General features: G+C 43.1%; 1 protein-coding gene across 1 annotated transcript in view; it reads right to left on the reverse strand.

Moving 5' to 3' along the window:
• LOC122789337 (cyclin-J-like) overlaps positions 1-3,597 on the reverse strand; it is a 292,505-nt gene extending 288,908 nt beyond the window's left edge. The window contains exon 1 of the mRNA XM_044056705.1: positions 3,185-3,597. Within this exon, the coding sequence (XP_043912640.1) occupies positions 3,185-3,253 (69 nt within the window). The 5' untranslated portion in view covers positions 3,254-3,597. The remainder of the gene's footprint in view (positions 1-3,184) is intronic.
• Between the last annotated feature and the right edge of the window lie 8,620 nt (positions 3,598-12,217).

A 12,217-nucleotide genomic window follows, 5' to 3' on the forward strand; every position in this document is an offset into this window, starting at 1 on the left:
GTTTTTTTTACCTGTGCAGCCGTGATTACAGATACTTTGCATTTTTCCGGTATAGAGATGGGCCCTTTAGGGGATGAGAAAGGGGTAAAGTTAGCACTGAATCTATCTGCCAGGATGTTGGCAATATCAGTTGGTTCTGTATATTTAGTGCCATTGTGCTGTAACTCAGAGCAGATCTGAGTGTTGCCATCGAGATTCTTGACATAGCTATAGAATGCTTTGTGGTTGTCTTTAGAATCAGTGGTGATTTTGTTTTCGGAACTAGCTTTGGAGAATTTTATGAGGGATTTCAGCTTCTTACTGAGGCTGACCACGGAGTCCCTCCAATCATGGGATTTTACTCTTTTTTGCAACAGTTTCTTTCTTCTGTTGTAGAGTTTGTTTATAGCAGGGGACCACCAGAATGGCTTCCTTTTTTTGGAGGATAGCATCTTGGTTCTGTTAGGGATTGCACGATCCATGCACTCTTGTAAGTGCTTATAAAGTGCAATTGTATAGGATTCAGCAGTCGTATCTCTACTGTCCGTCAGCATGGGTGTCGTGAAGTTTGCTACTTCTGTCTTAAGAAGCGTGACGTTGGCTTTGGAGAAATTTTTTTCGGAGGTTTCCCTAATGGGGGGTGGGGTGGGATGTGAATGTCTAGGGTGATTTGCTTGTGGTCGGACCTGACCAACGAGGAATTGACCTCTGGTGTGGAACACTGGTTGCCCATGTTGGCAATGACCAGGTCTAGGATATTGCTGCCCCCGGTGTGGGTGTGGATAAGTTGAGCCAAGGCATTGGAATTTATGAATTCCAGAAAACGTTGAGCACAAGAGTTGGTACAAGAGTAGTTTTCCCAGTTAATGGTGGGGAAGTTGAAATCATCCATTATTAGAGTGTTAGGTTGTACCCTAATATTTTCCACTGCATCAAGAAATGAGGAGTGGGAATCCTGGGGCATGGGGGGGGGGGGTCTGTAGCAAGCTACAATTTGCATTGCGGTCTTGCCCAGAGTTAGTTACACTTGGATAATCTCAGAAGCATTATGCGGAGCAACTAGCCTGGAGGTGTGGATATCCTTAATGAATATGGACATGCCTCCGCCTTTAGTGCTTCTGTCCAGGTTAGGTGGCCGAAAGGTGTGGTATGAATTATAGCCTGGTAATGCAGGGGTGCTCTCTGGAGCCTTGAACCAGGTCTCTGTCACTGCCCAGATGTCGATGTTCTCCATTTTAAGGAGTGCCTCGAGTGAGCGCATTTTGAGGTTTAGACTGCTAGCATTCAGTAGCATTACCTTCAGAATACCAGTGTGCCTGACTATAAAGTCACCTATGACTAGAGTGTTGAGTACGTTGTTATGCCTTATGGACTGTGGTTGAGTGGCACACTGTGAAGCAGAATTCCTCCCTAACCTAATTCAAGTTCAACTTGGACAATGGAAATTCATCCCTAGTTTGGTAACTATGTTTCTAATGGACAGAGGTAATATGTAAATGGTTCATCTTCCAGGCCTATGCTTACACTTATCGAGGGTATCAGAACTAGTCAGAGATTTGGGATGCATGGCTAGGCTTAAAAAGGCCCTTGTGGTCGTTAGCCTAGTAAACACCTATGAACATTAGTAGATGCTCCCTGCATATTACTAAGTGAAACTGTTGAAGAACCACAATTATATTCCAGATAACTTGACTGTCCACAAATTGCATATCAGCAAAGCCATTTTGTGAGTGTGCTATCACACCAACTTATTTAAGCCCTTGAAGCCAGACTCTGCACATATTGTATTTCGTAACATAGTCGTGCAAAATGACGTTCAAATGTAAAAACAGGAAATGAAAAGGGCAGAATATCAACAGCCTGCAACCTTATAAAGAGGCCATATTAAAACACAATAGAGGCTGAACCCCCCCCCCCAAAAAAAAAAAAGTTTGTCAAAAGGTGATCACAAACTAAATGACAACTAAATATTTCAGTTAATTTGAATATATACCATACAGAACAGAATCACACACTGTAACAATGCAAGACTCACTTAGCAACACTTTTCCTCCAAGCATTTCAGCTCTGACAAATTCCAGACTTTAAAAACAGACAGCAAAAAAATACATATATTCTATGCTCCTAGAAAATAAATGTTTCACTTTCCAAGAAGTGGTGACGAAAACAGTTAAAAAAAAAAAAAAAAAAAAAAGTTTCCTTGGTAGCAAGACAAACTAAAGACTTCACTTGATTCTCACACAGATCATAAACATGGAAGTCAGAATAGTGTACACAAAACAACACATTCCAAACACACATATACCAGATACACCCCCCCCCCCCTATACACACACGTAGCCTCTGCTACCCCCTCACCAATCATGGAGGGGATCACAACAGAGGGAAAAAAAAAACAGAAAAGGGCTTTTTACACATTGTAATCAGTAACAACGCAAAAATCTGCTGCACTGCTCTAAACTATCTGCTTCAAATTTAATTGAATACTAACAAGACCTATGCAAGTACAGCAACAGCTGTAGCAATCATAAAGTTACAATAAATCAAACACCTTTATATCAGTTTTACTTAAGGCAACTGATAAATGCATAAGCACTTAAGCACTAAACCACTAACCACTTTTTTTGGTTGATACCTCACCATACACCATTCTATAACTCCTTCTGTGCAGATTAATATGCAATGATCATTCTTCACAAATGAATGCAAACGTTTTAACATGTTCGAAAGCAAACAAAGCCAACAGTTAAAGCGGAGTCAAGCAGAATCATGACTTGTACAAATTCTTCCCAACACGATGCCAAATTAATCATAGGCAACAATCACCTTCACTGACAACATGAGCACGTGGTACGGTACAGAACCATATACATGTGATTCTAACTGAATTCATAAGTTAACATCAAGGCTTGCTTTTGACTCATGAAGTACAACTTAACACAATGGCAGAACCGTACTTGTAAAACAGTGCAGCAAGTATTAAAGCCAGATGTAAGAACTGGCTATCCGAGAGAACGAACTTGTTAAGTAATAAAACAGATCTTAGACTGCACACACGACCTTTGCACACTAAACTTAAAAAAATGTATACAGCATTTAGTTAAAAAGAATGCAAAATCATTAGACACGAATGCAATAAAAACTCCAATCACAATTCCAGTGACAATTAAAAGAGAAAACACGAATTTTCACTACTGACGCGTACCTTTAGCCGTAGAGTCTGATGGATATCTGCAGCCAAGTGTCCTTTCCACCACAGCACATCAAGCTCCATTGGATGGAAAACTCGAACAGTAATAACACAGCTAATAAACAGCTCCAGTTCTCAAAAAATAATATTGCACCACGGCAACATGAACACCAAATGTCACATCTTAGCTAACTTTTTATTACCAAGACACCCAAAAGAATTACGTATCCTTTGCGTTCACACTTAATTAAAAGCAACCAATGAATTTGCTATACAAATACTCCTAAAACACCTCTGGGCTTAATAATGATCGAGGTTTAGACAGCGCACCTGAAAAGAGTTCCACCACACAGTCCACACACAAACCCGACTTACAAAGATACTGCATGGTTTCTAAGAGAAGAAAGAAACTAGCTGCGTGCCCTTGTCATGTGATTGGACGCTCTAAACGTCACAAGTTTCTCTTTTAATATACTACTACTACCAACGCTTATGAAAATGAAACCTAGAGGACGAGAGTGGCTGTACTGTGGTAATAATAGTATGCTCTGTTTCCGTCGCTTGGACTGGGAAAGGTGTCATAAAAGTGCAGCGTGTTATTTTTACTTTGTTGAGGTATATGTGCAAATCCTTCAACCAGTCAGGGACATTGACAGAATAAGAGCGTGTAATACACATTTTCTAAAGTAAAAGAAATGTACAGCGTTATTATTGTCATTAGTTTTAAGTGGAATTCACCACCTTTCAACTGTCCTTGATTTCGACTCAAATTTTAGCTCTGTCTCTCTTAATCACTCCGAAAAATTGGTGACCTTTGGAGAAATGGTAGTCAATTATACTTAATAAATAATGACAATAATTAGAGTTATACTCTACTTTTACTTAAAAAATGAATATTAATTCACATTTTTTTGGTCTGACATTCTCAAGTTAATAGTTTTAATGTTTTAAAAGTGTCCTTGATTATTTCTGGATTTGTCCCTGATTCTGCTGAGATTTGTACCTGACTGCTTGAAAGCTATTCTGGGAGAGAATTAAAATTTAAGTCAAAATCAAGGACGTCCCTGAAAATAAGGGACTGTTAAAATGTATTTGGAAACATTTGAGATATATTTATATATATTTAATATTATCACAGGGTTATTTTGTGTTTACTCACCTGTCTGTTGTTTTCTCAAGGCAGTCCTGATGTAAGAGTTAAATCACATTGTTTAGGGTAGGAGTAGTAAATGCATCTGATTTTTTTAAGGTGAAAGCATGATCTGATATTGTTAATCCTCGTTCATTCCTTACACATGGGTATCATTTCCGACCTTGGAACCGAGCCTGCCATTTTCCAAGCTCGCGTCAGTTACAAATTCTCGAGCTAAAGTCTTACCCATAACCCCCCTCTCCCTGTTACCTCAGATTTTGTTTGCCGCGTTGCCATTTGGTCGTGTCAAGCTGCTTCTCTTGAGCTAAGTATAGATATTTGTTGTCAGACTAGTCATATATATAACTTTTCCTGTCAGAAAAGTTTCTGTTTTGTTGTCTCTTACCCTATCGCATTTAGCGACCATATTTTCTTGAGTTTTCTTCTCTTTACTCTGTACCTTTTACCGTGAGGTATTTCTCCCTTAACATCACTGGTAATCTCTTCCTTTCTTCATACCTTCAGGTATTTTTTTGTACCATTGCTGGTACCCTTTCTACTGTCCCCTTTTTTCTATCATGGCAGATAAGAAAAGTAGTCCGGGATTCAAAAGGTGTTCTGATTGTGGACACAAATTACCTACATCAGATGCACACTCTTTGTGCGTTTATTGCTTGGGTGTGTCCCACTTATCTGTTGACCCGCCCTGTGCTATTTGTAAACATTTTTCTAACAGAACGTTGTTGGAAAGGAAAAATAAGTTGTTGCTGTAGGGAATTCTCAAATCTCCCTTTTCAGAGGCTATTTCTGGGTCGGAGGCTTCAACCCCTCCTAGAGCCCATAAGAAAATTTTGGATGATCCTACTAAGGCCAAGTCTTTGCCTTCGTCCCCGGCTGAGGACTCCCGCCAACCAAGACCTACAAAGGCTTAAGTTTCTGCTTCAGAGCTCACTCAGTCAGCCCCAGTGCTTTCGGTGCCTAGATCTTCAGCACCGAGGCCTTCGGCACCATCAGTGATCTCGGCTCCATCTTCTCCTGTAGCCTTTACTATATCGGCACCGAGGGGCTCCTCGGTTCAGACTATTACGACTACTGCATCGGCATCGACCGTTCAGTCGGCACAGACCTTGACCACGTTGGCTCTGACATCTTACTCGGAACCGATGCCTCAATTATTGGCGCCAATTTTGTCGGTTCCAGCTTCGGTACTGGCAACCACTTTGGCACCGATCCCTGTGTCAGTGCAGACCGTGACCTCGGCACCAATGATTACCTCAGTGCAGACACCCGTAGTCCAGTCTGTCTCGGCACTGTTATTCTCGGTGCAGACTGGTGAGGTGTGCACCGAGCGTGTCTCTTCTGTGGACAGACCTGTTTCTCCCTCAGTCTCCGTGAGGTCCACTAGAAGCCTTTCTGAACACGACGTGTTGCGTCTTGTGGATCAAGTGCTTCTGGCCAGAGGTATCCCACCCCCCAGGACCTATCCTTCCTTGGGAGGTGATCACCCATCTCCAAAGACTCCTTCTTATTCTCCTCCTTCATTGCCTTTGAAGTCCATTGCTATAGCACAGTCTTCCCCCTCTGCGGTTCCCTTTATGGATTTCACTAAGGAACCACAGTTGCCTTTGTGGCAGGAGAGTTTTGCTACGACCCAGGATGACAGTGTGACACACATAATTTGCTGTTCCACAGCCATCTGTGGACTCCGAGTAGGCAGGCTGAGCCACTTAGGGGAGGGGTGACCCCTGTCCTGGACACTCACCCCTCTTCAGGTGGACCAGCCTTTCAACTGATAGAGAAGGCTCTGGCTTCTGCTGGCGATAATGTGCTGTCTATCCTCCTGCCCTCCTCTGGTACACTCTTTTCACAAGTCGCACCTAGCGGACACCGGGGTGCAAGGGCCTCAGGACATATTCCCACAGGAAACCCCTTTTCCGCTGTCTTCCCCAGCTTCTCCCTTTGAGCAAGTCCACCGGAAAAGTTCATGTAAGAGGAAGCACATGGATTCCACAGAGGAGTCCCTCACTGAAAACGCAGACTTTGATGAGGGGGAAGGATCCCCTTGGTCACCCTCTAAGGTATCCTTTGGTGATATCCTCAAAATCCTTAAGCAGTCCTCTAATCCGACCTCTGAGGAGTCTGTGTTCCTGCAGGCCTTTTGCGCCCGGCCCCGTACCTCCTGGGTTACTCCTCCTGCCGATGAACTTGCCCGGCTCATCGTGCAACATGCGTGTAAGGCTCCTGACACCGTCAAGGCTATTCCCCGGAGGCCAGATAAGATTTTGTCCCCTCCTGCTACGGATCCCCATTGATCTAAAGGTCTTCTTGTGGATGCCCTGGTGGTGGCGGCCACAACAAAAAAGGATCTGGCGGAAGAAGAAAGCCAGACTGTCCATCCGCCTAACAAAGAGTCCCGGGCCCTGGACAGGATAGGGAAGCGCACCTTTGCACCATCGACCTTTACTATCAGGTCCCTGAATTATATGGCACACTTTACCAGGCTTCAAAGGGCTCTGATTTCTGAGATCTCTGAAACCTTGGCTGGTGCCATGTCTGATGAGGTCTGTGACAAAGTGGCATCTCAGCTGGCCACCACTGAGTCAATATCTAACTCCTCTATGCGACTGATATCTCACGCATCAGAAGGAGCAGCTAGAGCGGTGGGTTCAGCCGTGGTCTTGAGACGACAAACCTGGATGCGCTTGTACAATTTTGCGGAACCCTTTAAGGCTTCTTTTCTTAATGCTCCCATTGAGGCCGCTTCGTTGTTTGGACCCAAATTTAAAAGCACACTGGCTAGAAGTGAACAGGATGGTAAGACCCTTTTTGCCATAGGTGTCTGTTATTCTTCCCCTCAACGTGCTTTCTCCCAAAGCCAAAAGAGTGAGAAGATATGGTTCAAGAAATCTCAGGGTCCTTTCCGTGACACACAGGCCAAGTTCTCTCCTAGAGGCAGAGGGGGAAACTCACAGGGAAGATGCTCCTTTTGGGGCAGAAGGGGTCCACGCAACCAGGGTTCCAGGGACTCTTTCCCTGGCCAGTCCTACCAGCGCTCCTGAAGAGCAGCTTAACTCCTTTCCTCTGGAGGTGGTTGGGGGTCGTTTCTCCTTGTACCCTTCTGCCTGGCTAACCATCACCACTGATTCTTGGGTACAAAGTATTATAACCAGAGGTTATCATATCCCCTTCGATCTTTGTCCTGTCCCTTCAAAAAACCTTCCTGACGTTCCACCCAGTCAAAGGGAAGAAGCAGCACTAGAGATAGAAAAGCTGCTAAGAAACAGAGTCATCCAAATAGTCCCTCCAGACCAGATAGGATCCGGATTCTACTCAAGGCTATTTTTGGTGCCAAAGAAAACCGCGGACTGGAGACCAATTTTGGATCTCAGTGTATTGAACAAGTTTGTGAGAGTACAAAAATTCCAGATGGTCACAATACAGTCTATCCTCCCACTTTTGGAAAAAGACGATTGGATGTGCTCGATAGATCTTCAAGATGCGTACTACCACATAAAAGTGGACAGGCTATCAAGAAGTTTTCTGTGCTTCCGTGTGGTAGCCAGTCACTACTAGTTCAGAGTACTGCCCTTCGGACTCTCTACAGCCCCCCAGAGTGTTCACAAAGTGCATGGCAGTCGTCACAGCTCACTTGTGACTACAAGGATTCCAGGTGTTTCCATACCAAGACGACTGGCTCATTTCTGCCCCCACCCGACATCTACTGGAAGAAGCCCTGGCATACTCTCTCCTCACTGCATAAAGGCTAGACATAACCATAAACTGGCAAAAATCCAATCTCACCCTATCTCAGTCCACAGAATTCATAGGGGTTATCTTGGATACAAAGAACTGCAGAGCTGCCATTCCAGAGCACAGAATTCTAAGGATAAAGCAACAACTGATCCCAATCCTTTCAAGGGAGAAATCCACAGCTCACTCTGTCCTACAGCTGTTGAGTACCATGGCAGCTTCCATCACCATTGTCTCCCTGGCCAGGTTTCATATGAGGCTTCTACAATGGCTACTGCTCACCCAATGGTATCCTTTTCAGCATCCTCTTTCAGCCAAGATTCAAGTAACCCACAGGTGCAAACAGGATTTAAACTGGTGGATGACACACAATCTATCACAATGGTCTCACCCCTTCTCCCCCCAGCAACCCAAGGCCACAGTGACCACGGACGCCTCCCTGATGGGGTGGGGGTCTATGTCAGGGACAGACAGTCCAAGGCACTTGGTCCGTATTGGAGGCCTAACTGCATATAAATGTTCTAGAGCTTAGGGCGGTGCTTCTGGCGTTGCAAGCATTCCATCCCCTGCTGCCGTCTGGGATAATTGCGATTCAATCAGACAACATGGCGGTGGTCTGGTACATCAACAAACAAGGTGGAACCAAATCTTACCCCCTTTGTCGAGAGGCCGTGAGGATATGGCAATGGGCGATGGCTACCAACCGTTTTCTTCTAGCAATGCACATTTCCAGGAGTTCCAACATGATAGCAGACAGACTCAGCAGGTGCATTCTACAACCTCACGAGTGATCCCTGAATCCCTTGATAGCGGCGGAGATCTTCCACCGCTGGGGCTGGCCTTGTTGCGACCTCTTTGCATCCCCGATCAACTACTTCGCCCTGATTCCCCCTCAGGGACAGTCACCCAGGGACACTCTAGTCCACGAATGGCCCTCGGGTCTTTTTTATGCATTCCCACCTTTTCCCCTCATTCCCCAGTTTCTGAAGAAAGCCCGTCGGTTGAAGAGCAAGGTAATCCTCATAGCACCATATTGGCTTCATCAGATTTGGTTCCCCTTCCTTTGGCCTCGCCTACTAGATCGACCATGGATTCTCCATCCAACCCCGGAGTTGATCTCACATCCGCAGAACCTGATTCATCCCAACTTGGACAGCCTGAAGCTCACAGCTCGGCTCCTCCAATTCCCTTGATTGCCAGGCAGAATGATCTTTCTTTACCAGTACGTGACATTCTCATTGCATCTCATAAGTCTTCCACTACAATTACTTATCTAAGCAAGTGGAAAAGATTTACATGTTGGCTGAAAGAAAAACAACTAGATCCCTTCTCAGCACCAGTGTCAATAATACTGGAGTATCTGGCTGACCTTTTTCAATCGGGTCTATCGGCCTCTACCATTAGAGTTCATTTGGCTGCAATATCTAATTTCCATGAGGGTGTCCAAGAATCCTCTCTTATGTCACACAAATTGTGCAAGACTTTCATAAAAGGTGTGAATCATCTGAAGCCATCTTTTAGAGAACCTATTCAACCATGGGATCTATCATTAGTTCTACAAGCTCTGACAATGCCACCCCTCGAACCAGCTTCTTCTTGCAACCTCAAATATTTGTCATGGAAAACCTTGTTTTTGGTCACCATTACTTCTGCCAGATGTATCTCTGAGCGTCAAGCTTTATGCATCAAGAGTCCATACTTGATTTTTCATAGAGATAGAGTGTCTTTGAGAACTAATCCTTAATTTCTGCCAAAATTGATCTCTGAAATGTCCATTAATCAAACCATTGAATTGCCAGTTTTCTTTCCCAGTCATTCAAACAAAGGAGAGTATTGCCTACATACCCTAGATATTCACAGGCAAATCTATTTTTACTTAAACAGGACTAGGTCCTCTCGTAAATCTGACCAGTTATTTTTGGCCTATTCTGGACCTAGATTAGGATCTGCTGTTGCTAAGGTCACATTAGCTTGATGGTTGAAAGACTGTGTGACCTTCATTTATACACAATGTAATATTCTGTTGCCTACTACCATGAAGGCTCATTCGACAAAGTCGGTGGCAACCTCTGCTGCCTTCCATGCCAGAGCTTCTTTACATGACATCTGTGCAGCTGCAACTTGGGCTACACCTCATACCTTCATCAATCATTACAAATTGGATTTGGCCTCCAGGGGAAAAGCATCTTTTGGTTCTATGGTGCTCAGGAATGTCCTTCCATAAGAGCCTCCCAGGAACAGAGGTAGCTGGGGACTCTGTCCCATGCATAAGGAATGAATGAGGATTAACAATATCAGATAAAGAAGTTATGTCTTGCCATAACGTTTCATCTGTATTGTTGATCCTTGTTCAGTCATTACGACCCTCCCTCCTTCCTCCTCCTGTGGCTTCTAGTGGATCTCACCATCCGTTTCTCTTAGGTCACTTGACCAGAGGTAATCTCTACCTTCTTTTGACTTGCAAATTCAATCTGAGGTAACAGGGAGAGGGGGATTATGGGTAAGAGTTTAGCTTGAGAGTTTGTAGCTGACGCAAGCTTGGAAAATGGCCGGCTCGGTTCCGAGGTCGGAACTGATACCCATGCGTAATGACTGAACGAGGATCAACAATACAGATGGAACGTTATGGTAAGACATAACTTCTTTTTTTCTCACAGTCTGGACACCATCTAAATGAATTAATGTTTTTATGTTTTAACAAAGAATATAAACCGGTTAGACAATACAACATTGAATAATAAGTATGATGATATTATGGCAATATAGGTATACAAGGCTGATAATAGGTATGAGGGCACAGGGAGCTCTGGCTGGGGAGTGGCTTCTATTGGAAAATAACACATTTAGTTTAGGAATTCTCATTTACTGAAAAGGTAGCAATTAACTTCTTGCGTCTTGGCAGGGCTTTGGCAAGTTTTGGTTTTCATATTCTGGGTAATTTGTGAATACTGCTTTTCCCCAATCCTTAACAGAACAACTTCTTGCAGATGGAAGAAAGTCTAAGAATCTCTCTCTCTCTCTATATATATATATATATATATATATATATATTTATATCGACCCCATGTGCAAAAAGGGGCTGTGGATGGATGGTGCATTTTTGCTACTTAGTTTGCCTTCGTCTTTTCATCATACCATACTTTTCAAACTCGTGACACAAACATGATAGATATGTTGAAAATAAGGGTACTGTTGAAACTGACTAGGTAAATGTTTGGGAATCACCCCACCCCCAACGGTACATAGACATTTACACCTTCCTGAAATAAAAACGGTACTGGTAGTTGAAGAAGTTACTTCACAACTGTCCCTGATTTTAAGGACGTCTCCGATTTTGACTCAAATTTCAGCTCTCCTCTGTCCCTCTTAATTCATCCTAAAACTAGTGATTTTTGGAGAAAAGATGGTGAATTACACTTAACAAATAATGACAATAATTAGAGTTATAGATCTCTTTTACTTCAGAAAACTGTATATGAATTCACATTATGTCAATGTTTCAAGTTGATAGTACTAATATTTTAAAATCGTCCCTGATTGTTTCTGAATTTGTCCCTGCTTCTTTCAGAGCTATGAGCTTAGTTTTCTGTGCCGGTGGTGTAATGTGTAGGTATGAAGTCATTTATGATTCAACATTAATGTGTATACACACACACACACACACACATATATATATATATATATATATATATATATATATATATATATATATATATACCTACCATGTAATCAATGGCTGTTGCAGTCAAGCTCTGATCTTATGTTTTCTCTTTCAGTGATCATGGTACCATCTAATGGGCAACTGCCCTTTTTAGGAGAGGATCAGAGCAAAATTCAGAGACAAAATCAATGAAATGTGAGCAGTATTGACAGTATATTTTTTTCTTGTCCTTTGTTTTATATGTATTTATTTAATGCACTTTAATAACATTAAATGCTATAGCTGTAGCACCCGCATATGTGGGAGCTATGCTGGCATAGGCTTCTGACTGGCAAGGATTGACCCCAGTGAGTGTCTTACTTCAGGACCTGTCATTGTGATCCATGGCAGAAGATGTCTGTAAATCAGGGAGACTGCAAATATCAAACTTCTGTTTCTGTCATCTGTCCACCAGGATCACAGACCTTTCTTATTACCCAGTCAGATCCTCTATAGTCCATACAAA

Source organism: Protopterus annectens, chromosome 14.part0 (genome assembly GCF_019279795.1).
Source record: "Protopterus annectens isolate FY-2018-M chromosome 14.part0, PAN1.0, whole genome shotgun sequence".
Lineage (NCBI taxonomy): Eukaryota > Metazoa > Chordata > Ceratodontiformes > Protopteridae > Protopterus > Protopterus annectens.